The 26,368-nt window shown below is 56.7% G+C and overlaps 1 protein-coding gene across 22 annotated transcripts in view; it reads left to right on the plus strand.

Moving 5' to 3' along the window:
- The window catches only part of LOC101801820 (ankyrin repeat and fibronectin type-III domain-containing protein 1), a 190,783-nt gene that overhangs the window by 113,085 nt on the left and 51,330 nt on the right, over positions 1-26,368 (plus strand). For 14 of the 22 annotated variants that reach the window (XM_072024041.1, XM_072024043.1, XM_072024040.1 and 11 more), the window contains one exon: positions 25,367-25,407. In XM_072024041.1, coding sequence (XP_071880142.1) covers positions 25,367-25,407 — 41 coding nt within the window. Of the gene's footprint in view, positions 1-12,595; positions 12,728-13,214; positions 13,324-19,759; positions 19,969-24,713; positions 24,968-25,366; positions 25,408-26,368 lie in introns of those variants that run through there. The other 8 variants (XM_072024054.1, XM_072024057.1, XM_072024055.1 and 5 more) reach the window with 7 other exon arrangements.

Below are 26,368 nucleotides of genomic sequence, written 5' to 3' on the forward strand. Positions count from 1 at the left end.
GCTGTGAGCCGGGCACCGCGGGCTGGGTTTTGGGGAGGTCGGGGCGCAGGGACCCCACCGGTGGGCACAGAGGGGTCTCCGTCCCCGCTCGCTGCCTCCCAGGTCATCGTTTCAACAGGGGAGCGTCGGAGCTGCCGAAGCCTGAGAAAAAACCCTCTGCAGCCCTCCCTCCCCCTGTGGTAATCCTTTCTGCGAGGTGGATTTAGGGATTCTCAGCGGCATTAGCCGCCAGTCAGGAGTGAGCGGGTCCTGCACCAAATGGGAGGGGTGGGGGAGGAAACCGAATCTGGGAAATCAGTTTGTGTGCAGTGCCGTAACTGTAGCTCGGAGGGGCCCACTGCTCCGCCGTGTGTGTCTCGCTCTGCGTGCCTCTATTTTCCTCTTAATACTCGTGGACTGCTGGATTGTAACGTGACGACTTTTCAACGTCAATAATGTATTGAATAACAGCGTACGGGCTGGGGGAAGTGTTAACTCTTTCGCTAGTCTGCAGCTCGCTGCCGTGGGCCCTTCAGGGACCCTTCAGACCCCTCTGCCCCGAGCTGTGGCCGGGGCTGGGGACGGTGAGAGGCAAACGTGTGCCCAAAGACGGGGGCAGAGCTGCAGCACAGGGGAGCGGAGGCAACAAGAGCCAGTCTGCGTGTGCCAACCCCACAAATCCTCCCTTGGTGGCTCACCCCGATGCTCAAAACCTGGTCCCTTGTCCAAAGAGAGCCCCCGGTGCCCTGGCTGAAGGAGGGAGGACAGCGAGCACCTCGTCCGTCCCCATGTGCTGCTGGCAGGCTGGTCCCTGCGAGGCGCTGTGTGCCGTCCCCTGCAGGGTGGGGGTGATGCAGGGGAAGAGCGAGGCCAGTTTTGCCGATAAGTGACTGAATTACGTGGGGTTTTTCAGCGTATTCGTGTTAAACGGCAAGGCATTACGTGCTGCTGAAATTTGGAAAATGTCTGATTTTTTTCCTGCCCTAGCGACCGAGGAGCAGCGTTGAGGGCTCCTGTGCTGGGGGTCTCCTACACCCAGCCCGGGAAGTGTCTGTGCTCAGCTCGGACCCCTTCCCACTTCACACGTGCTGCCTCTCCGTCCTTCTCAACATTACCTGCTCGCCAGGACAGCCACCCTGTCCCCTCATTAGCTACACTCAGCCTTGTCTTTCTGTTGGCAAGATAAACCTCGTGTCTGCAGCTCTCGGGGCTGTTTTGTCCCCACCGATCCTTTGAGGCTGCACAGCCCCAAGGTGCGAGATGCCGAATGCATGCACATGAGCACACATTTTCAGTGTGTAAAACCGAGCTGGTGCCACCCAGAGCGGCGTAGACCCAGCGTGGTGGGCACCCAGCGCAGCCGCTGCTCGGGGCTCTGGCTCAGCACGTCCCCGTGGTGTGGGGTTTTGGAGAGCGAGCTCTCCTCCTCCTCCTCCAGCACCTCCTCCTCCTCCTGCTGTGTTTGCAAACATCGTGCTGGGGACGGTTTCCAGTTCGTCCCTTGGAAAGCTGCGCAGCCACCGCCGTGTCCGCAGGGTGACGAGACCGTGCCTGACGGTGCCACGGCGTGGTGGTGCCTCTCCTCTCGCTGGCTGTTCTCTGGGAATTTCCAGGGCCCCATACACATGCACACAGAGGCCCCAGCTCCTGGCGGAGCGGTGAATCAGCGTGTTCCTCCTGCTCCTCTCGCCGTGGGGCTGCGTGGCTCGCAGCAGCCGCCGCCTGCCTCCGCGGTCGGCGTCCTGGCCCGGGGGGCGCCGGGGGCTGCGGCGCACGCAGCTGGGAACGGTGTCGGGAGCCAGCAGAGCTGAGCTGGTTCCCAGCCAGCAGGACTCGGGCTGAGTGCTGGGGGGGTGCTCCCCCCCCCACCGCCCTCCTATTTGGCCTCAAGGAAAGGGGAAAAAAAAAAAAAAAGGGAAAATGTTGGTTTTGTTTTGGCTGGGGAGCTGGAGCCACAAGGAATGTAGGGTAGACCACAGCTCGGGTTACCCTCTTGCATCGCACGGCGTGACGCTCTGCTCCTCGCCTCTCCTTTCTCCTCTCCTCTCCACTGCAGAGCACCACGCAGACCGCAGAGCCGGCCGCAGGAGCTCTGCTGGAAGGGGAATTTGTGCCCCGGGTACGAGGGGCAGAGGGCTCGTGGGAGCCAGAACCGGCACAGGTGGCTCTGGGGCACCACTGCTCTCTCTCTGCCTGTGCTGCATCCCCTGAGGGGCATGGGTTTGGTTTTGGCGGAGAGATCTGCTTACAGGTGAAGCCTCCCAAGGGTAGAGGACCCGATGTTGGATACTCTAGATTTTTCCCATCATGATAATCTCATCCAACGCAGGTCACCCGGGGCATATTCCTGGGATAGGCAGGGTTATGAGGCCGCAGTGGCTGAGCCAGCCAGTGCAGGAGGAGCATCAAATCCTTCTCTTGGTCCTCCACAGGAGATATTTAGGCCTGGCACGTGTCCATCCAGGCAGGCTGCAACGTGGAGAGCGGTCCCGAGCCCTTGTCTCTGCTTGGGGTGACACCTGGGGGTGACATCGGGGGCACCCTGTGGGCATGGGCTGGAAGTGTTGGAATAGGATGTAGTGGAGGGGAACAGGGCTGCCCTCGTCCCAGCTACGTGGAAGGTGTGGGCTGGGGGCCTCCTGGCCCCCGAGAGCCCCCGCGAGTGCCCAGGTGCTGAGCGGGGTTGGGGAGGAGGACGCGTGGCTTGGCCCCGTTGCAGGGGGGCAGGCAGGGTCTGAGGAAGGTCTCCTGAGCCGAGGGATGTGACACCCACCCTCGGCGTGCCCGTCCCACAGACCCTTGGATGCCGCTGGGCTCCAGCCCCTGTCTTTTGGAGAATAACGGCAGGGGTGTGAAGACACCTCCTGAGTGATGAGGAGGTGAATCATCTAATTCCTTGGTCTCCAAAACCACTGACTTGAGAGGGGACAGCTCAGAAGGAAGGAAGGAAGACCTGAAACCAGAGCAGGAAGTTCCTGAAACGTGAGAGCAGCCTTCATCCCGATGTGCTGAGCCTCTCCTCTCGTAACGCTTTTGGCTGAACACTACGAGATATTAAATCTAATTCTAAACTGTCCCGGGGACCCTCCAGTTCAGATCCTCCTCTATTTGATAATTGTCCTGGTAATAAATCCATCCGTGGCAGTTCCTGAGCTCCCGATGGGCAGGACACAGGCTTTTCTGAGTTTTCCACATCCTCCTGTGTTTAATTTTGGGTCTGTTCTGACTCTCTCTCACTGCAGGGCCCCCTAGATGTCCAGGAGGACCAGGCGTGCCCCCCACGGGGCAGGCTTGGGGTGCAAAGCGGGGTAAAAACACAAGTTCCTGGGGGGTGGAGGATGTGGGGTGCAGGGTGCTGCCCTGCCGATGTGATGGGATCGGGAGGTGCCGTGGCTCGGTGGAAACGCGGGGCACTGGGGCAGAAATATTTGAAGGCTGCCACTCGGCGGGCAGGGCTGCGGGGTGCCCGCTTTATGCAGGCACTGGCAGAGAGGTGGCGTGCGCTGCCTGGCGGCTCCGCTCGGGCCGGTACCTCGCAGCCTTCCGTGCTGATTCAAGGGCAGGCAGGTGGGGATGACTCGGCTGTGCTGGGAGGTTTGATAAAGATAGCATGGTTTCCAGCCCGGCGGATTAGGCTGGGGCTGGCCGTGCTCCGTTCGAGCGCTCCCAAGCATGCGCCTTCCCCAGTATTTCCCATGGCCGGAGCTACTGTTGAGTGACTGTGGAATTAAAGTATCGCTTGCAATTTTCTACATTCCAGAGTGGTGTCAGGTTTTGGCGGAGGGCAGGCTCAGTGTGTGCCTGTGTGCTCTGCTTGGCCTGCGAGCCCCCGAATGTCTCCGAGGCCACGCACGGCGCTGCCGCCCTTGCAGGCTCCTGCTGCGGGGAGCGGAGGGCAGGAGGGAGCCCAGCCTGGCCGGGCAGCCCGTCACCCCCCGACCCAACCCGATTTCCAAAAGGAAAACTTCACCCCGACAACATGTCTGAATTTTCCCAGGATTTTGAATGGTTGGAAGATCGGAATCAAAATAAACACGACTGCCCGTGGTTGGAGGCATCTCGCTCTCCCCCGGCATCAGGCGGGTGGTTGTCTCCAGAAAGGCTGGCCACAAAACGTAACCGAAATCCCAGCCTAAACCCCGGTTAAGTTGAGCAAAAAAGAAAGAAGGAAGTTGTTGTTTCGCAGCAGCCGATCCATCTGCTACCCCCTCGTGGGGCTGGGGCTGGCTACGAGAAGCCAGCAGTGCTGTGGCTCTGGGTGCCTGCCCCCGTCTGCTCGGCAGGGTTAAACAAATACCAGCTTGGGATTTATATAGCAGTCGAGGATCTCAAAGCGGTTTACGGGCTGTAATGAATTAAGCCTTGCTATGTTGCTGTGGTTGGGTTGGGATGGGGTTCTTGGTCTGTCTCCTTTTTTTTTTTTTTTTTAATAGCAGAGGAAACTGAGGCATGGAAACACGAGGGGTGGGATTCGTCTGCACAAACAGAGACACAGCAGTGCCGACGGAGGTGTCTGGGCTGCGTGTCTGGACTCCCTTCATAGATGACGGAGAGAAGTGGGCATCTCCAGAGTGTCACAGGCTCTTCCAAACACGGGTGTGTAAAGCAGCAGAGGAACTGTGTCTTCAGGGATGTCCAGTGACCGGAGCAGACGCCTCTGCTGCAGACAGCTAAAGGAGGAAGATGTCAAACCTGTGCCTGGCGATTTGACTCAAGTGACATGAGAAAACTGCAGCAGATGTGGAAGTGGAATTTGGCTCTGTCGTGAGCCCTCTGTGCGTTTTAGTTGTCTTCCCGACCCCGAGGGCTTGGCTGGCCTCACCTCAGCTTTGGGCCGAGGAGCTGTTCTGCTCTCATGGGAGCAGACTTGCAAAGGATTCTCCTCGGGAGCTGCTTCAGCCCCTCTCCATTTCCTCATCCCACATATCGATGGTGCCCACCGGGGCCCTTTGCACATTTCCAGCTGTGCAGCGTTTTCCTGACAACTTGAACTCCGTGGGACGTGGTCCGGAGCCTCAGCTGGAGATGTCCATGCAGCTGTGGAAAAGGGGCTCCAAAGTCATCTTTCATGGGATTCGTGGGGTTGTGGGGATACGAAGAGGTGAGCAGAAGCAAACAAACCCTTGTGCTTGTGCTGGAGCAGCTCCTAAGGCTCCCCGTGCCCCAAAGGTGTCATTCACAGATACCAAAATTCAGTGTGGGGTTGTTGCCTTCAGCGGGGCTCTTGTATCCTCATGAAGAGTCAATCAAAACTGAGAGTAACTTGCTTTGAGATGAGCACAGCTTCCTGACTGAACATGAGGGAGAAGAAAAAAGACCGGCGCAGTCCAGCCAAGATGTGTATGAATTAGGGTCTCTTCCCTCTACGGGGCTGAGGAGGCACCTCAGGGGAGCACCTCCCGATTCTTCACATCCACTGACCTTTCCGGAATGAGACAGGACAGATCAGGTTTTGGTTTCCTTCCATCGCATTTCGGGGCAGTCGTCAATATCGCAGCAAGGTCTCCAAGGCTGATGTGGAGATCGAGACATCCGTGATCACCATATTCCTCAGACAGACACCCCTGTTATTTACTTAATGCGCTGCCTGGCTTTGAAGTAGCACAGATGGTATCTCCTATAGATTGTGGCACGGCCAGTTCATGGGAGGGATGTTGTGAACAGGCAGTTTGTAAATGTGCACGTACATATACATCAGTACCTGCAGAAGGAAGCAAAGACCAGCTGGACTTCCCTCCGGGTGCTCAGATCTGGGAGGTGAGAGTGGCTCTTTGGTGACGTGGTTTTTCCTCCAGCAGCCTCCCAGGAGATTATTTCTCATTCACATCCTCTCCTTGGAGCATCTGTGGAGGCTGCTGAGGCAGAGAGGTAACAGAGACGTCTTCTTTGTGGTGTTCCCCTCTGGTCAAGGTGCTGGGACTCCCAGGATCTCTTTTAGTTTCCGAAACACCGAATTACCCGGAGGTTTTCCTCTGGAGATGCCCGCACAATGTGGATGTGTCGTCCTGCCCCTTCCGCAGTGCATAGCACGATGCCCTGTCAGACACCAGGAATGTTTTCTTACCCCCTCGGTATGTCACTCCTGGCAGGATGATGATTCACTCCTCGGACATGACTTTGGGGTAGAGCTTTGGTTATCTCAACCCCATCCAGCCACCCAGCTGGGGAGAGTGGCTCTGTCGTGGCGCTTGCTCAAGGCATCTCGTCCCAGCACCGCAGACCCAAGGTCTGACACACCGAGGTTCCTCCAAGCGAAGCAGATGAGCTCATAACACGGTTGCCACTGGGTTTGCCTGGTGCTGAGCTCGAGTTCCAGACTCTTGACTCATTTCTCAGGATCTGAGCGTGCAGCCCACTGTCTAACCCCAATTTCACCAGCATGCCTGAGGTTAGGAGGGGAACAATGGAAGGAGAGGACCCTCTGGATTTCCTCTCTTGATATTTTTTCTGCATTCATATTTGTTCTCACTGTTTCTATTTTTGAGTTGTTTTCTTATGCAATCTGCGTGGGTATGTGCTGCTATATTTAATGCTTTGCTAGTATCAGATTTTGCTTTCAAGGGCTTTCAAAACAAAAACAATAAAAATCAAATCCTCTCGCAGGAGGTCACGGAGGTGGAATGGCATTTTCCCAAGTGCTGACATGCTTTGGACTTCTCCCTGCTCCCTGTCCAAGCTTTTTTCCCCCTGGCCAAGAGGCCCTTCTTCCCCATCAGCTGTCCCTGCGCACGATGATGAAGCTGAAGCAAAATGCTGGTGCTGTGGGTGTGCAGGACGGGGCGACTTCCAGTTTGCCCTTTGTGGAGGGCCAGAAGCATCCATCCTTCGTCTGCTGCTCTCGCAGGACTTGTACTCGTGGGCTGCTTAATTTTGGAAGCCCGTTGATGTATGGTGTTTTCGCTTGGCCTGGAAATGTCTCTTGGTTTGTAACATCAAGGTTTTGGACCCTCGTGGCAAATCCATCTCCAGCTTCTTCCCGACACCATTGTTTTTTGCCGGAGGAGCCGATGTGGGTGATGAGCCACAGGAGCAGCCTGAGCAGAGGGGACGCCGTTGGCAATCCCAACTGGAGGTGTCCCAGCAGGAGTCCTCTGGCCCACTGCTCCCGTTGCAATCCCGTGCAATGAGGGTGGCACCATCCAGCAGGCACTGGGGGAGCGGCCGTGCCCTACAGCGAATTTTCAAAACTCGGGTTAGGTAGGGCTGGGGCTCCCCCTGCCCTTATTAGCCCAGCTATTCACCCAGCGGGATTGTTTGCAGAAGCGCCCTTGTCCTCGCATCGTGGAGCTTCCGTTTTCCGCGCGCTCTCAGCAGGGCAGCGATCATGTGCGAAATCCCAATTAATCATTAGGAAGATATTTGAGGTTTAGCAGCTGTGTTATAAGATACAGTTTTTACTGGTTTCGACCTCAGTTAAATATGTTTTTAATAGTGGACGGTATTTAATTAAACATAAAATAACAGAGGCTTATTAAATCTAGAGAGACCTCTCCTAGCGATGGATATTGAATGCTAAATAAATACCGGTTGGTCATTAGGAGCACATTCAGTGTGGTTTCACAGCTATGTAATAGGTAGGTGTCTCGTTACACATCTGCCCAGTTTCAATGAATGCACTCTTAATAATCAATTGCCATTCAGTTAATATATAATAATAACAACTATCCTGTTAGAGCTGAATTAGATCCTTGTAGGAGAAAACGGGGGTAATCTGGTGCTTGCTGGTTTGTTGGGCGTATTTTATTTTGTTTTGAGTTGATGGCTCGTCGAGATTAGCTTTTTGTCTGGGGACGCTGAAGATCGGATGACCCTGGGTGGGATGGAGAAGCACGCTTCACACTGCGCTCATCTCGGGACTGCCCAGGTGCCAGGCGTGCTGTGACACGGGGACAAAGGAGAGGTGACAAAGGAGAGGTGACAGAGGAGAGGTGATGAAGGAGAGAGAGGTGCTGGTGGCAGTGGTGGCCGTCCTGGCAGGTGGAGGCTGGTAGAGCTACACCAGGGTCCCGGCACGGTGTGTCGCATGGTGAGGTTGGTGCTTGTGGGGCAGCAGCGTGAGTCAGTGTCCTCTCCGTGCTTCTTGGTCTTTCTCCTGGGGATAAATGCATTCCCCAGCACTGCGAGGAGGCAAATGAAGCGCTGCCACAGGGAAGTGCTTTCTTGTACACGAAGAATGAACCTGCAGAACTTGCTGCCGCACGGTATCTTCAAAGGCAATTCATCAACTGGTGTCAGAGAAGGATGAGACTCGTTTGGGGATGATATGATCAGAAGGAACCACTTGAGGCTCAGCGTTTGTTTCTAGGGTATGTTCATGTTCGTGTTTCAGGGCAGCCCGGCAGCTGACCCCGTTTCCCAATCTGACTTTGTCATCTCTCTCTCTCTGCTCCATGAAGTCAGGTTCTTCTGCCCCATTTCTCCAAGCACAAGCGATAGCCCTGTGCTCTGTGCCAGCTGAGTTCTTACCCGACTGCAAAGCACGGAGATTGTCGGTAAATCAGGGGCTTAAAAGGACTCGAGACGCTCCATCACGGTTATTCAACATGAAAGAGGAGGTCACTGCAGCAGTCTGAGTGCCGAGCCTTTTGTTTTATGTTGGGATTACACACAATTTGTTTTGCGAGGCTCCATTTGTAGTTGTTATTTGCATCGGTGGCACACTGCTACACTGCAGGAGCTGTTTTGGGGTGGGAAGTGGGGGCTGATGCTCTTGGGAAGAGAAGCTGTGGCTTTTCTCAGTACGGAGCCGTGGTTCTGGTCCTTAGGAAGGGGATGGTCCCCTGCCCCGAGACCAAAGCTGCTCAGTGGGTTACAGCTTTTCTCCCAGCCACGTTTCAAGCAGTAAGTGCAGAGGTGGCAGCTCTGAGTGCTGTCGCTGCCGAGTACCTGGCCCGTGCCGGCGGCGGAGCGAGGGTTTGATTTCTGGGCTATCTGGCGGGGGGCACAGCCGTGCAGGGGAAAGCTGGTGAAAAGCTGGAGCTCAGAGCCTTTCTTTTCTGGGACTCTGCGGGTAGTCCTATTAGCTTTCTTACAGTAGCTCCGCTTTATAATTTCTCCGTGCTACCGCGTTTCATAGGCCATAACTTTTAATTTCTCCCCTTGTTAACCTGCACAGCAGTACTGACTCAGTGCTGGAACAATATGTTAGGCAGTCAGTAAAAGCAGTGATTCATGCTGGCTGCTGGATGGGATGAGCCCTTCTTCTGGGCTCGCTTATTAATTTCTCCTAGCGCATGAGTCAGGCTCCCCGCACCCCCGGGCAGGGAAGCAGCCGTGGGGTCTTTGAAGCGAGGAGCTGAGGATGGTGCTGGGGGGAGGACGGTGGCTCCTGGTGGGGCTGTGCTCATCCCAGTGGGCAGCAGCTGCCGTGGGCTCTGCACTGCTCTGGTGGTGGCCCAGGGGACATCGTGGCACCACTGGGCAGACCCCGCGTAGCAGCAGCCCCGGTGGCATCTCCCCCAGTGCGTGGCACAGGGCTGGGAGCCCTTTCCCACCCTGGCACTGCCACCCAGCCCTCAGGCCGTGCTCTTGTGCCCACGACGGCACCAGGATGGGCCTCTCCCATCTTCCTGGCCCTGCTGTGGGAGAGAAATCTCTTCCAGAAGGACGTGCTGGAAGCCGTGCCCGTGGGGTGTCCTCGCTGTGGGCGTCCCGTGCAGATCCCAGCAGGACGCGGAGGGCTTTGCCTGCCCATCCTTGTGCAAAACGAGGTCAAATCAGTTCCTGTGCATGGATGCAGAGCTGCCTGGTCGCCGTCTCATCCACCCAGCCAAGAAATCTCCCCTCTCAGAGTCGTCTTCTCTGTGGACTTGCCCTCCTCCACCAGCGGGTGGGCGCCTGGGCTGCTGGGGTGGGCTGGGGGCCCCAGGGCACCAGGCAGCTTCTTGCACCATGACCCAAGCAGTGGGGGTTCGCCCCCTCTTCTCTCATTTTGTTCTCTGCCCTCTGCAAGCAGACAGAGTCCTCCCCGCCTTGGCAGCCTCCGTGTTCATCCTCAGCCCCCGAAAACCCCAGCTACAAGCCCTCTAATCTGAACAGGCTGGGGCAGAGGAACGCCGTTGCCATCAGGACAATTCTCCGTGTGTGGTTCCCATTTCTTTCAGATTTATTTCCTCTGGGTCCCTGTCTCTGTTGTTGCTCACTCCTTGGCTCAGCTTTTTGGGAGCATCCAGCCTTTACCTTTGTGCGAACGGGGGGCTTTGGGGGACTGTGGCTGCATTGTGTGTGCCAATTAGGAAAACACCCTCAGGAATTTCCTTCCCGATGCCGCCTAGCTCTGCAATAACCTCTGTCTCCGTGTCTGCCGGCTCCCCAGAGCCCGTCCCGCCGCTGCAAACCGAGGGGAGACGGGAGCAGGCTGAGCGCTGCAGCCTCACCGAGCTTCTGTTCCAGCTCCCTCGGAGGGCACAGCCCCGTCCTGTTTCCCCTGCTCCCGCGTGTCTCTCTCCCTCCCTGCGTGCTGGAGTTTGGAGTTGTTTTGGAAACCGCTGCCACTCCGGCCTGACGTCACGCGGGTTTGTAGTATCTCTGTCTCCATCCTAGTTAGGCGCTTCCTGTTCTCTGTCTCTCTCGCTGGCTCGCCTGGCTTGTCTACGCTCTTTCTTCTCCTCCACAATTCCCCAGGGATTTCTTTTCAACTTTTTTTTTTTTTTTGCTTTCTTCCTGCATCTCTTAACACAGCAGCCTTTTCTTCCCTTTCCCCTATTTCTTCTTCTCTCGAGTTTCCTGCTTTCCCCTGCTCTCCGAAGAGAGGGCTCCCGGTTCAGACGGGGTCGGGCACCCAGCCCCAGAGCCCCAGGACCCACATCCCACACCGGGGCCGTGCTCCTGGCTGCCAGGGCTCGGCCATCAGGCAGGGGCCGGTGTCTTCTGCCACCTCTGTGCCAGCAGCCCCATCCCTGTCCCCACGGGGCCCCAGGCCCTTCGCCAGCCCAGGGTCTCCCCGTGACCGCCGCGATAACCAGCCCCGTCGCTTCCTGCTCGGGCTTGGGGAAGAGCATATGCAAGGTTTAATCATGGCTCTCCAGTGAGTGTTTGCTGAGCACGAACCAAAGATGATGAATTTCTTTAATTTCTTCCCTTGCCAACAGCCAAAATGCTGTCTGATTGCAGGCAGGCTCCCCCGGGGCCTGCTGTCGGCCGGCTCCCCTTGCTGCTGCCTGCACATCCCGGCCTGGGCAGCAAGGTGCCAGGCTTCCACGCCGTCGGGATGCTGTTGCCAGACCCAGGCTGCTTGTTTTCCACCCTTGGCTGTGCCCGTGGCTCGCCAGGTCATTTAATCCCTGGAGTATCCATTTTTTATGTTGTTGTTTGGGCACCACTTGTTTTTTTTAGGCAGTGTCTCTTATACATGAACATTCATTGCCCGGTGGGGGAGCCCTGATGAAGATTGGCGGCTTTAACACAAATTCCTCTTGGGTTTTTAGCTGCCAGTGGGGTTTTTGTGCAGGAGCCGATGCTCCCACTCCCCTCCTTGCTGTGCAGGACCCCACTGCCATGCCCCACAGAGACAAAGCTGCTCCTGTGCTGGAGCCTGCAGGGACGAAGGCTTCACGGGGTCAGGGTGGCTCCCGGGGAGGGAGACGCTCGCCTGGATCTTTGCCCATGCATCGATAAATCCCCCTCGTGTTCCTTTATCCCAGTTCAGGCAGTTCTTCCACCTCACCGCCCTGCACGGAGATGCACGCATGATTTACCTCGCGGTGACTCTCGCCATCGGTGCGTGGTGACCCCTGCCAGGAGGGGCAGTGCCATTCGGCTGCTTTCCTCTTCCCACGCGCTTGGGCTGGACCAGGAGCCCCTGCATCCTCCCGAGGTGCATCGTGCCGGTGGAAGAAACTGCCAGAACAGCAGCAGGGGAGGAAGGCTGCTTCGTCTCTGCTGCCCATATGGCATTGTGGTGGGCACACGGGGCTGGGGTCACTGCTGTGGTGGTGCTTAGCGGGACTATGGGAGCAGGGGAGCACCAGACCCTGCTTAGGACACGAACTGTGTCCCCAAAGAGGAGGACAGCTACACATTCACAGCAAGCATTAATGTCACGGGGCTGGTGCTGCTGGGCAGGGGTGGAAGCAGCACGGCCAGCGAGGGGCAAGGTGGTAAATGCATCAGCTCCTGTGGGACAGAGGGAAGAAACCATCAAAAAAGGAAATTAATTGCTTTCGGAATATGGCACAGTTTGGAGAGGGGAGCTGTGAACTCACTATACCCTGCACAGTCAGCACCCACAGCGAGACGCCCGGCTGGCTCTCGGCAGGGGCTTGCAGGGCTTTCACGAGGTTTGGCCCCAGGAGCTCGGAGGTGGGCGAGCATTTAGGGAGAGCCGCGCTGTCAGCACCCCTGACACCGCAGGGCGCTGGGCCGGGCGCTGAGCTGGTGCCCGGGGGTCTCTGCCTGGAGCACCCCACTCATGGGGATCGCTCTCGCGGCGCCGTGCTGCCGGGGCTGTGGGATGGGTGCTGTGGGATGGGTGCTGTGGGGTGCTCCTTTCCAGGCAGCAGAAAGCAGGGGAAGATAAAGCCGCGTCTGAGCCAAGACATTTCCATGGAAATTGCCTCCAGGTCTGTGATTGCCACCTAACCCGGGGCAGCCGGGGAGGCCTGTAATCTGGGGAGAGGCTGTGGGCGGCCGGATGGGAAGCTGGGGACAGGCGGCTGCTCTGCCGGCAGGGAGGGGAGGAAGACGAGGACGAGGTGGAGGAGGTGAAGGAAGCAGGAGCCCCTGTGCAGCCCTGAGCCTTGTGGAGATGGTGAGCGATTTAATACTGTGCGGTGCTGGAGCTAGGGGGTACCCCAAGAGATTAGCAGGGAAAAGGCTAACACGAATCAAAGGCTGTCACTTTTTTGGGTTGTGGATGTGGCTGTGGTGGAGGCCAGGAGGGTGAATGGGCTCGGAAAGGCAGAGGACAAAGGAGGGGAGGGTTGGGCCTGGGGGGCTGCTGGAGGAGGCAGTGGTGCCCGGAGCGCTCTGTGCTGAGGATGCGCGCAGGAGGGACCTGGGCAGCGGTGGCTGGGCAGTCTGTCCGTCCAGCCCAGGATGCTGCCCCGATTTTGGAGGCTCCCCAGCGCAGCCTTATCGGGGACAGGAGCTCGTGGGACGGGGCGAGCCTGAGGATGCGGGTGGGAGCTGCTGGGCAAGCCAGGGCGGGGGCCAAGGCTTAGGTGCACCGGGCAGGGCCGTGGGCGGCGGGCGGAGGGGCGGATCCTGCCTGGCACTAAAAACCCCGGCAGCTCGAGGCGTGCGCCTTCCGCACGCAGCATGTGTCACCTGCCGCCCGAGAGGCCGCTGTGCTTCGGCAAAGTGCTCCCGATATGCATCCCTTGCCAGGCACGGCCCTGCGTGAACGTGAGTCTGTTCGGCGCGCCCGGTGCGTTGCGTGCCAGCGCCAGCTCTGCTGCGGTTGGGCTGGCAGGAGTTTTGCCAGAAACTGCAGCGCAGCTGGCGATTCGCCTGCCTCTGCATCCCCGGGTGCGCGGGGACTGCTTCGGCACAGTCACCTGAGGGACGGCCACCGGGGTCCTCGTGACCCAGCTCTGGGGCTTGGGGCACTCGCTTCCCCGTCGCCACGAGGAGATTCCTTGAATTTCCCCGGTGGTGCACTGGGAGCAGCCTGCGGGGTCTGAGCGAGGAGGAGAGGGGGCTCCGGGGGCTTGGAGGGGTCCGGGCAGGGCGGAGAGCGGGTGGCGTGCTACGGGGCGGGTTTGCTTTCCAGCTCTGCTCTGCGCCCTGTGGCATTGCACCTGGGTGTTTCTGGTTTTGAAGACCTGCAAAGCAGGGATGCTGGAGCTGCAGGCTCTGCAGAGCTGCACGTTTGTCCTGCCGAGAGAAAGCATTAAACTTTTATAAAGGAGATCTTGATATTCTGTCATCCCTTCTGTGCAAGGATTGCACCTGGGTTGTATCATGTCACGAGCGTCTGTTTTGTTGTCTTGGCTTCCTGCAGCTTGTTTCTCAGCTGACTCTAGATAACAATCGTGGTGGCAATGGGTTTGTTCTGCAGCACGGTGCTTTTCCAAGTGGAAAGGGTGAAGGCTCTGCCTGCGTGTGGTCTCTGCGCACAGCCACCGCTGGCCTGGGATGTGGTGGTGCATAACGCGGCGTCACACCGTGAGGCCTGCCTGCCTCTTGGCTGCTGCTCCTGGAGAGTGCCATCGTCTGAAGCGAAGAGTGAACAAAACGGCTGTGGCCTTGATGGCTTCTGTAACACTGCTGGCCCACAGCCTGCGTGTCGTGGTGCATGGGCTCTGGCACGAGGCACAGGGCTGCTGCCCCGTGGCATGGGTGCGCCAGAGCCGTACCCCAGGAGGCTGGGCAGGGTGCAGGGTGCTGCCCCGTGCCTGCTGCGTGGGGTGGACGCTGCGGGTACGTGCTCCGTCTGTCACATTTCAAAGAAATTCAGAGGAGCTTCCAAGTGCTGAAGGGCTCATCCGTTTTTGGTTTTCAAAAACGGTTTTCAGTGGTTTTCAGTCCCATTTCTCTGCGTAAAGCTCATTCATGCCATGACGCTGAATCCAGAAAGGGGTGGAAGGTGGATGCTGTGTCGTCCATACTCTTTTATTGTCTGTGCTGACAGCCATAATGCCAGAAAAACAAATTTTTATTTTCTCTGCTTGTTTGATCTGCTGCAGTAACAGCACGCAGAGCTTGCACAGCCCTCCACCTCCCAGGGCGCTGCGTGAACATGACATGCGTGCTCTTGCCACGAGTAAATAGCATTTGAGGAGCAAAAAGAATAAAGGAGAGGTTAGTTTGTTATTCTTTGTGATATATGAAAGAGCTATCAGCCCCATCCTGAAACCATGATTCCCTGGGTATTCATGGGACATGGTGAAGGAATGCATCCTGCAGGATTTTTTCACTTGGAACAACTATTTGGCTCTTCTGGGCCTGAAAAGTTTAACTTCGGTTGAGTAACAAATTCATGTAGTCTATTAGTCACTGTCTGGCTTGAATGGAAACACTTAGCTGACCTGGTTTATCTGAGCCTCCATCTCCATGGCTTGGACTGGTCTCCGTGCTGGCTACTGGGTGCCGTCCAGCACGCTCGCTGCAGGGCTGTTTGCGCGGCTGCCGCTCCTCGCTGCGGCCTCGCGAACAAGCCGGGGTGGTTTCTGGAGGAGCAGTTGTCTTTTATTAGACTGGCAGAGGTGGAGAAAAGAAGCAATTTCCTCCTCGGGCTTCTGCTTTGGACCAGCGAGAAGGGGGCTCCTTGCCGGGGCTGTTTTTGCGCTCTCCTGCCTCTGTTGCGCTCCCCCCGTCCATCCCTTCCCACCGGGAAAAGGTCTGGGCATGGTGTGTGCCGAGCTCTGCGTGGTGTTGAGCTGGTGCGGGGAGACGGGCACACAGGATCCAGGCTTGGTACGAGCACGCTGCACCTGCAGAAATCTGCAAAAATTTAAGATTTTGCCCACTTCAGACATAACGCACAGTGTGCGCAGGGTGAGGAGCAGGGCTGCTGGTGCATATGAGTGCTGGTGCCCATACAGCAGTGCTGTAGGCAGCACGGTGGGGTCAGGGCTGATGCAGGCACCCGGAGCCACGAGGATCCCAACGCTCACAGCATGGCCGGCAGAGCTCAGGCTCCAGCCTTGTGCCCTGGGAAAGCTGCTCTGAACCATCCCCGTCCCTCAGCTGCACGCTGGTGCAGGAGCGCCCTGGAAAAGCTGATCAAAAACACAGCTAATACAAAAAAAAATAAAAATAAAACGACCAAGAGCTGTTTTTTTCCGGTGCTGGCCAAGAAACGTGACGCTGAACAAATAGGAGAAAATAAAACAAAAATAAAATTCACATTGGATGTAGAAATGGCCTTTTAATTTGCAGAATCGATGATGTCTGCGTGCAGAAGCCCTAATTTCAGATCCGGTCTTTAAATGCAAATGTCACTTTAAATAGATATTCCTGCGCGCACGTTCTGGTGCCTTTTGCCATGGAGTTAATGGATTGCTCTCTCTGTTAGTACATTCTTGTCTCATTTTGTATCCCCATACATTAAATTGATAGTTTGGGGGATTATTGCTCGTTCCAAGATTACATGGGTGGAGTCCCCTTTATATGGCTATGCTGGTATGTAGTGAATTTGAATTGGCACAGCAGAAAACTTGAAAATTTGGAACAGATAACTGTCTCCTATCTTTATATGGGAACATCAGAGTTTCTAGCTTTATTCTGGGGTTCTTGCCATTCCAAATATAATTTATTCTTTTATATAACTGTTTTCATATGATACACTCTTCAGAGTGGATAATGGTTTGGGGAGGAATATAATCCTTTTTTTTTTTTTTTTTCTTTTCCCCTCCAAGGCTGTCTTCCCAATTAATGAGATTGAGAACACATTCCAAAAATCTATTTTCCCCTCTGGGCTTTTTATAATGCGCTCGAATTATTCTGTAGTGCGTCTTGTGCTTCCTTTATGGAGTTTGATGCCTAAATACTTGGTGGTGGTTGGACGGCCGGAGCCCGTGTAAGTGCTTAGTGCCAGGGGTCCCGTGGCTCTGACCCCGTCTGAGGGGACCTGGGGTGTCCCGGTGAGCCCCAACACGTCCTTCCCAGAGCCTCGGGGTGGCGAGGGGCATTCCTAGAGCTATGTGTGGAGCCTGGGGGGTTTCCCTGACTTTTCATGCTTAGGGTCTCACCTGTAACGTGCATCAGTGATGTTGCCGTACATTTTTCTGTGTTTGAGCGATTTGTGGGGTATCTGCATCGCCTAGAAATGCATCCGATGAGCAGCCCGGGCTTTCTGCCCAGCTCTGCCCTCGGTGGCAGCCGGCATTGCCTTCTGAGGGTGCACATCTCCCAGCTTTCTGTGATGGTGCTGTAGGAGGCAAATCCAGCCTAAAACCAACACAGCTGAGCCACCGGTCACCGGGGTCACTGTCCCGTGTGGGCTCACCCTGGCTCCCCCGGGCACCCATAGAATCAGAGAATCAGAGAATCACAGAATATTCCAAGTTGGAAGGAGCCCATAGAATCACAGAAACACAGAATATCCCGAGTTGGAAGGGACCCACAAGGATCATCGAGTCCAACTCCCGGCACCGCACAGGTCTACCCAAAATTTTAGACCAAGTGACTGAGAGCACAGTCCCAACACTTCTTAAACTCCGACAGGCTTGGTGCCGTGACTGCATCCCTGGGGCCACCTGCACCTTCAGCAGGGCTGCAGGCGAGGAGGAGGAGGCTGGAATTGGGGCTTGGCATGCCCGGGAAGCCAGAGTCTGTAGGGGCAGGGCGATGCACATGGAGGGGCTGAAGGAGCGTGGGCATTGGCATCTGCTCCCACAAGCCTGTAACGGATTAATTTTGGAGAGCTTTACAACTCCAGAATGGTTTGGCTGATACGCCTCAAGCCCTGGTTTTGAAAGAATCACTTTGGGTTTGAGACTGGAGATGCAGATGTTTTTTGGAGTTATCTCTGTGAAGTCAGGGTCTGTGAGAAAAGGGTGCTCAGCACGGCCTGCGGGCTCGCTCTGGGCCACCGAGGAGGAGGAGGAGGCCACTGTTTCCCGGTGTGCCTGTCATTTTGCAGGCAGCTCTGGCCTTTCCACAGGGTCTCAGCAACTCAGGAGCGCGCTGCGGTCTTGTTTGCATCATGCCACGAAGGATGGGCACGGGGCCAGCTGTCGGCAGCCAGGTTCCCAGAAGTGAGGGTTTGTATTTACATATTTTGACTCAGACATTGTATAACCCCTGGGAGCCGCTTTCTGGGCCAAAATAATGAGAGACCTGTTCTCCGATGGTGTTTCAAGCGCTGGTTGGACGCTGTCCCACGCGAGGGCTGGGTTTTGCTCGGTCCCCAACTGGCAGCCTGGTTGACGTTGCTGCAGGTCCTGCATGTGCAGGGTTATTAAGAGCTCGCCAGGGGTGCAGCTTGGTTGGATCCTCTCCCTCCTCCAGGTGTGTTCCTAAAGCTGTGACTTCACGTCCGAGCTCACCGTGCTGGGTGGCCTCAGTCCTGGTCTCCGGGGCAAAGCCTTTGCTCCCTGTGCGGGGACAGGGGACCCTCGTGCTGGGCTCTGCTGGTGCTCGGGGGCTTGTCCCCGCCAAGGGCTGGTGGAAGATGGGGTATTTCTTTGCTTTTTGGATCCCAAGGTTCTCCTGGTGGCTGATGAAAGCTGGAGCTGCTCCTGGGTTTGCGCCTTCCTTGGTGGCACCAGTGGGCACATGGGGCTGAGCCTGGTTTCAGCTCAGCCCACAGATCCGCTCCAAGGGATCCTAAAAGCCACTTCTCCCTTACCAAGCTGAACGCTCATCCTCCTAGCCCCAAGACAGCAGCACCCATGGGTGGCGATGCTGTTGGTACAACATGAGCCCTCTTCAGTGCAGTTGACCCAACAGTCGTGGCCAGGGGGAAAACAAGGGAGGTGCAGAGGTCGTCCGAGGAGAGGTGGGCTGCCTGGGAGGCATCCTGCTCCTGCAGGAACAGGGCTGGGTACGGGGCCACAAGGCTGCTGCCCCAGGAAAGGAGCTCCTGGGGTGTCAGGGCCCTGCTGGGCTTCTCCCTGGGGAGCATCACCCTCGTGGTGCCCCCCTGCTGCCCCGCACGGGCACCCTGTGGCACATCCATCGCCAGCCCCAGCTGCAGCCCGGGGTCGCCGGCGTCCCGGGAGCGTGCGGCTGATGGAGAGGAGCAGGCAGCGGGGCGGGAGCCCAGTCATTTGCCTCCCGCACTATAATTAGCTGGGTTGGCGGGCAGACCTGCTGTCAGGATGAATGACACACAGCACGGCTACAGGGATTGCGACGCAGCATTTAAAGGATCTGCCGGAGAACAGGGTGTAATTAACTGCAGGGCCGCGGAGCTGGGAGGTGGCTACGCGGCTTCCAGCCTTTTGTATTTCCTTTTTTTTTTTTTTTCCTTTTGGTGATGAAATATGTAACTTCACCTACAAACCGGCACAAACACGCGCAAGCTCATGAGCCCGGAGATAAAAATAACAGGCGGTGCATTCATGCAAGATCAGGCAGCTGCCCCCCCCCGAAAGGAAGCAAAAGAGAAACCCAGGTCCTGGTGGCAGCGCTGGCTCAGCCTCGCTGCACCCCCATGCACCGTGCCGAGGGCTTTCGGGTATAAATAGCAACACATTCATCCGCACGTCTAGGCCCTGATTCTGCAAACACTTAAGCCCGAGCACAGCTCTTTCCCGACGTGCTTAAAGTTGCAGTAATAGTTTGCAGGCTGTAATCAAGAAAGAAAGAGAGAGAAAAAATAAAAAAAGGTAGAGAGCAGCACATGCGCAGCGTGCTGTTTGTAACAGCTCTCAGCTGCTTGTTAGAGCTCCTGGCTGCTGCTCCTCCTGCAGCTCCTTCCCCACCTAATTAAGGGCCTGATGAATGCAAACACGGAGAGAGGGTGCCCGTGCCTGTGCGAGTGTCACCCTGCACGCTGTTGAGCTCGCGGAGTTTACGAGCTGCAGTGGTTTTGGCAGCGGCTTTACAAGTTTTGCGATGCGGAGAAACTCTCCTGTGAAGCAGCAGCAAGTGGATGCCTCCCGGGCTGTGTCAGCAGAGCTCGAGGAATCCCTTGGAAAAGAGAAACCTGTCGATAACGAGGCCATGCATCCACGCATATGGGTGCACGCATCAGTTAAACCCACAGGCATCTAGCAGCGCAGTACGAGCGCAGCGAAACCTTTCATGGCTGAGTTCTGTAAAGAAATGCTTTGAAGCTCTGCTCGGTGTTACCCAGGTGGAGGAGAGGAAGGTTTTGTGCCACACCGAGCCCAGGCGCCTGCACTTAATTGCCTGCTGTAACGAAGGCAAGGGAGGAGTGTGTGAGGCTGCAGGGCTGTGCCGGTACGGCTTGTGGTGCTGGCACTTGGAGCCCTTCCTCTTCGGTCCAACCTGCAGATATTTGTTCCTCTGCATGGTGCCCCTGCAGCTCCTGGGAGGACACTAGGAGCTCCTCCAGCTTCCCAGGCATGGGTTGTGCTGCTCTGCCCTGCTCTGGAGCACCTGGAATACTTCAAGGCACCTCGCTTGCGTGGCCACGTAGGTAGCTCTGTCGGTGAGGGTAGAGGCTGGGTCAGACTCGTGCTCGAGAGCAGAGCTGGGACGTGCTGGATGCTGAGCAGGGAGGTTTGGGGAACATCAGCATCCCCTGGCTGCGTCGGTCCCAGCAGGAGGCAGGATCACGATGGAAAGCCAGGGCTGGAGCTGGGGCTGCTGTCATGCACATCCCTGTGCCCACCAGTGCTCGGGGGCTGCCTCTGCCAAATGGGCTCCTCCAAGAGACCAGAGCCTCCAAGAGGCACATGTCCTCCTTCTTCCCGCTGCTCTCTCTGTCCCACCACACATGGCCTGGCCTGTGAGCTCCCCTGCCACAAGATTTTGGGGCTAAAGTACCGGATTTTGTGCCGCAGGTGGGTCATGCTGAGCAACAGGCTGCACCGGAGGGGTCAGCCCTCGTGCAGAGGGGTGCTGTTAGCAAGGACGGGCGGACAAAACCTCCGAGCAATCCTCTCGCATCCCAGTGCTCTGAATTTTCCTGCCCTTCCGACAGTCAGGCATCGCCTCCCGATTAGTCATAAATGCAGCATGCTGCAGATACGCCGAGCTTGACTAAGGGCTGTGCCTGACAGCACAAACCACCAGGATCTCACTGGGGGGGGACGGGCAGCGCAGCCACAGCCCCCAGCACACCCTGCCCTGCCTCGGGGCCAAGCGGCTGCCCCCGTGCCCAAATCCCACAGGAGCCAGCCTGTCCCCTCCCAGGACCTCGGGCACGGGTGCAGCCGTCCCAGCAGGCGAGGAGGTTTGCGCAGGGCAGCTTTGCAGCATGGACTTCAGCCCACAGGTTTATTTCCCCGCTCTTCCAGCAGGAAAAAAGACCTCATCCCTCGGTTTTTGCCTGCTTTCTGTATGGGCATTGATTATTCTGGGAGTTACTGAGCTAGAGTTTATTGGAACGACTCAGAAAGCTGCCACCTGCAAGCAGCTGCCTGTCTTTGGGGATTATTTTGGTGTCGTTTCTAAACAATTGCATGAGGCTTCTTCAGCCTCGCTAATAACTTCGCTCTCCGAGGGACGCTGCCCGGAAAAAGATGAGCTGAGATTACGCTCGGCAACATATTAGGAGAGTAAAAAGTGCAAGAGGATTGATGGCTGCTGGTGTGAATAAACAGATAATGCAAAACCTCTGCCTCAGCCCCTCCGTGGGCAACCTCGTTTGCAGCGCCGTGCCTGTTATCTCCCCAGCTTGGCTGAATTTCCCAACTCGGTGCCGTCCTTTAAAATGGTCTCATCTTTTATATCTGTGGCGCGTTGTGCTAATTCTTGCTGGGGACCAGCAAGGCTGGCGGTAGCTTGCAAAGTAGTTTACTTAGTGCCTGAAATGTGACGTTAAGGAAATAATTTCAGGTGCTCAACTTTGGCCATGGCTCTCGCAGGTTTGCAAAGGATTCGTGAAAGCGGTGGGTCATGGTTTGAACGAAAAGCCAAGCCCATGGATGCCTTTGACGTTTTGTACAAAATGTGGTGTTTAAAAGGGGATTTTGGGGCAGTGCTGAAGCCAGCCAGGGTGCTGTGCTCTTCCCGTGGGGTTGCTCTGTCCTGCGGGTGAGGAGCTTTGGGAAGAGCAGCGATGGAAACACCACTGGGGACGTGGGAGCAGGCAGGTGCTGCCCTCTGCGTCCTGGTGCTACAGGGCCAGCCTCCGAGAGGGTCCAGGTGCTGCTGGTGCTGCCCCACTAGCCCAGGGGGCTGAGCTTTTACAGGCAGGTTAAAAGCAACCTGCAAGGGGTGTTTTGTTTGTTTTTTTTTTTTTTTTTTTTTAACAATCCGGGCATGTGGCCTTATGGTGGTTCCTTTATGGTAATAAAACCACTCCGATCTCTCAGTTCATCCTGTTACCTTCCTTTTGCCCTCTTACCATTTCTAAGGTGCTTCTTGTGATGTTGCACTCTTGGAGGCAAGAGCAGAAGGGCTCAGAGCACCACGCAGAGAGGTCTTTTGTTCAAAACAAGCGCAGCACCAGCCTGGGTCAGTTACTCTTACATGGGGAGGATTCTGGGGTTAATGGTAATGACCTTGGCCATGCTTGGGACAACACTTTCTTAATCAAGTTGGCAGACAATCCCCGGTCTTGGCAGGCTGCATTCTGGCCCAGGAGCTGTGGATGTGGTGCCAGCATCCCATTCTGCTGCTCCCGTGTTTTGCTGGGGCAATTTGCAGGGGCAGGAGGTCACCATCAGCACCCATCCGCATTCAGAAGGGCGAGCGCCCCCAAGGCTCAGCCCCGATGTTCAGCAATGCCCCAGGGCACCACTGGGCTCTGCAGGGCTTGTCCAGACCAGTCATGGGCTCCCTCCTTCCCTGCACGGCCCTGTCGGGAGGTGCTGGGGGCTGCTTATGTCCCCTGGGTGTCCCCAGGCTCGGTCCCAGTATCCGTGTGTCTCGGGAGGGTATGATGGGGATGGGCACAAGCCTCGTTCTAGTATTTGTTTTAAAAATACATGCTGAAAAAAAAATAAAAGGGAAAAAAAAAAAGAAAAAAAAAGAAAGAAAAAAAGAAAAAAAAAGACTCTCCATTATTTCATTAAGGGATTTAAAACGTGCTTCCTAAACCCTGAGTCATCAATGAAGTGAGCAAACGAGAGGCAGCGCCGCGGCCCCGCTGGAGGGTGACTCACGCTGCGTGGGGAGGCTCGGAGCACGCAGGGGGCTCTTTGAACTCAGGGATGCTGCCACTCCCCTTGTCCCCCCGGGAAGGCGAGGGTCTCCCTGCAGCATCAGCAAGCCTCCCAGAGCCTCTGTGGCTCCCGGATTTATTTTGGTTGTGGAGCTGTCATGCCGCAGCCTCTGGAGACCCCAGCTATGCACGGATGTGCCTGAACCACCAGCAGATGACTCTCCTGGCAGCCAGCAGACCACCAGTAATAATGCAAGCACGAAGGCAGGCATTTGGGTTTTTATTGTATGACTGCACAGATGAAAGCCTCCATAGCCTGTATCGGTTCAGGAGGAACTATCCTTCCTTCCAGAAGGCAAAGAAAAATGTTAAGCCACCTTTTGCTCATTTTTGGGAGCTCTCTGCCTCTTCCAGTCCCCAGGCACAGACAGCAAAAGAAGAGCTCTCCTGACGTCCCTGTAAGGCCAGGAACTGTCCCCTTGGCACAGGTCTCCATGCCTTATCAGGTCAGCTTTCTAAAATCCCATAGAAATGCTGCTCTGGAGCTGGCTCAAACTCTGCTCAAGCTGAGCGCCAGGACGGTTTTCCTAAGATTCCAGCTTTGTGTTGCCTTCCTCTGTTTCATTCCACTGTTTCCTTACGGTGGTCTTTCCACCCAGGGGTCTTTCCCTCAACCAATTCTTGGCCATCGTCCCCTCCTGCCGCTGTCAGCCAAAATTGCCATACTCTGTGGGGTGGTGCCGGGGCTGTCGCTGCCCCCCAGGGCGATGCTGCGGCCACCTCCAGCTGCTGTTCACCCATCGATTGCACCTCTCGTAGAGGTGGTCAAAGCACATCCTCACCCCTTGCGTGTGCTCAGCAGAAAGTCCTGAAATGCAGTGGGAATTTTGCCTGGTTGCCGCTCATGGTCCCTCTTTCTTCCGGGAAGAGAGGGATGAGGCAAAGGAACTGGGGAGGCTCGGGCACGGAGAGGGAAGAAAGAGCCTGAGGTCAGCCAGCGGGGTGGTGGTAGAGCCAGGAGCTGATCCACAGCTCTGGGCCTTGCTCCAGGCCTGATTCCTTGGACATGTTGCTGGAATTCGGCTTTCCCTCCTCGATAGCTATGTTCTTAATAAGGCTCAAAATCAGATGTTTTGGCTAGTCCCCGCTACAATCGCGCCCCGTCTTATTGTTTTGTTTTTCCTCTCTCCAAAGCTAGTGCCTCCCCGTTTCATTCCAGCTCTCCCATACCCTCCCAGTTTCCCGTGACTTTTAAAAACCAGCTGCTCGACAAGCTCCCACCACCATCTGGGAGCATGCCCGTGCAGCTCATCCTGCCCAGGGGCTTGCAAATGGGGCTGAGTGGCCGTGCCCACGGGGGCTCTTGCCACCAGCTGTGGCCGATGGCTTTGCTCACTCCTCACCAGCTCTCTGCAGGACGCACATTCCCCGTGTGTCGCTTGGAGGGTGCTGAGGAAGCTGCTTGCAGCTTCTCCTTAAATACCGCCAGCTCTCTGTGATCCCTGCTGGCACAGGAATCCTATGAAGCTGAATTTGTTGTGGCTCGGGAACTGCGTTGTAGCCGTAGTTTGGGAACCGTCCCTCTGTGGTTTAGATGTCGAGTTTAAAGAAGTAATGAAATGTCTCGTGGGAGCGCTGTGCCCGAAAGAGTGGAGGTGTTCCTGAGGTGGGGGCTTGCTTGCAGCTCTGTGTTGGGGAATTTGCCTGCTTTGATGGTGGAGTGAGAATGAGGCAAGTGCTGGGCCGAGGCAGTGCAAGGACATTTCCCAAGGAAGAATTCACCACGAGGGTGGTGAAACAAACGGGCTGGCGAGGAGCCTTTCCCTGTGGGGAGGCTGGAGGAAGGCTTGTCCCATCATGGGATGAGCATGAGGGCCGCATACACCCAGCCCCATGCTCCCGGTGCCCCCGACCCCGGGGGGACACGGCCGGGGCACTGCCCGCTGGCCTGGCAGCCCCTGGGGGCCGTGGGGCGCTTTAGGCCCGGCTCAGCCCTGCCTGCTTCAAGCCGGGGCCTTCCTCCCCAGCTCCTCTGCCCCTGGGTGGAAGCAAGGCCGGGGGGTGCTGGCAGGGGCAGTGCGGGGGCCGGGACTGTTCCTGCGCCCCTGATTAGCATTCGGGCCTGCTGCTCCCTGCCGAAGCAGAAGCAGAGTTTGCCTTCGCCATTGCCTGGCAACCGTGGAGCAAAACTCCAGCAGGCGGCCGGCCCAGCCCCAGCCCCGGCGCTGCCCGCGAGCCGGCACACGTCTGTGGGGACACGGGGACAACGGGGACGGTGGTGGTGGGGCCACCCCGCGCTGCGGGCTGCCGCCCCTCGTCCTGGCGGGGCGTGAGGTGAGGACTGTCCCCGAGCTGTCCCTGGTAGGCTTTCATGTGCTTGGGGTCTGGTGTGGTTTTGCTTGGTGGAAGAATTTTGTCGCCCTATCCCCAGGGAGTGGCTGTGGGGCTTGGGGTCTCCGCCGGCCCTGCACCCCATCCTGTTTCCAGCCACCCTTCTGCAAGCGGTGGCAGACCTGGCTGTGCCTGGACCCACTGGGTTCAAACCTAACACATCCTTGTGCCTCTGCTTCGACTCTGTCCTGTCACAGCCCCGGCTACCTGTGGGCTCTGCCCACGATATGCTCAGTGGCTGCAGGTGCCCCGAGCCTGCCCCCATGCACCCATAGGCACAGCTTTGCCTGCTCGCCACGCGTCTTCATCAGTGAAACCTGCTTGGCAAAGGGTTAAAGAAACATTTCTGTTTTGTCTTGTGTCTTGCAGAGCCTGGGGTCAGCAGACAAGAAGGACTTTTACCAGCCCAAGTAAGTGCCAGTAGCCGCGGTGAGTAATGGCGTGGAAATTCCCGGTTGGTCCATATTATCAAGCAGCTCTGTGGCTTACTAAGATTAGACATTTCGGCGTACGAGAATAGCTGCTGCAATTACAGGAGCGAGGATAGCAGTGGAAGGGCTGTCAATCGCTTTGGCTTCGGGGCGTACGCAGATCATTAAATCAGGTCAGGAGGAGTCACGACAGCTTGGCTGAGCCTGGGGAGCAGAGCCGGGACCCGGCGGCCGGGCAGCGGGGATGCGGAGGTGACCTCTCCCACCTCTGGCTCCCTCTGCTCCTGCTTTGCACAGCTGCGCTGCTGTGGGGAGCTGAAGGGTTTCGCTCCGTGTCGCAACGGGCTGGTCTCGCGCATCTCCACAGCCCCTGCGTTGACATTGACGCCTGTCTTCCTCCGTCAGCTTAAGTGCAAATCGCGGCGAGCCGCAGGGGTGAGAGAGAAGGAGGAGGCTCTCTGGGGCCGCCGTATTCATGAACACAAACAAAGGATCTGCAAATCACCCCACCAGCTCGAGCAGTTGGTGACTTGGTGTGTGCCCTTGGCCATGGCTCTGAGCTAGCTGCGACAGTCCATAAGCGAGCGAGAGCAAGCGGAGCACTTACAGTGCTGTCGACCTCTGCGACCCGTATTGAAATGCAAACAGAGCTCGCTCTCTCGGGCCGGTTATGTTGTTGCACCCAGCACTTCCAGAGCCTTGCAGCAGCATGGCACCTTCGAGGCAAGAAGGTTGTCTCTTTGCTGGAAGGATGTGTCCGATAGCACGGTGGGTTGGATGGAGGCGAACTCTACGAAAACCCGTGGTGAGAATTTCAATTCTGGCCCTGACCACGAAACAGCTGCGCATTGTGCTGCTGAGCACGTTCGCGTGTCGGACCCTGTACTGCTCCTGTTCTGTCTGGGAGAAGTAAAGCATCCTTATGGTATCGCCTGTTTTG

This window comes from Anas platyrhynchos, chromosome 15 (assembly GCF_047663525.1).
Source record: "Anas platyrhynchos isolate ZD024472 breed Pekin duck chromosome 15, IASCAAS_PekinDuck_T2T, whole genome shotgun sequence".
In the NCBI taxonomy this organism is placed as follows: Eukaryota; Metazoa; Chordata; class Aves; order Anseriformes; family Anatidae; genus Anas; species Anas platyrhynchos.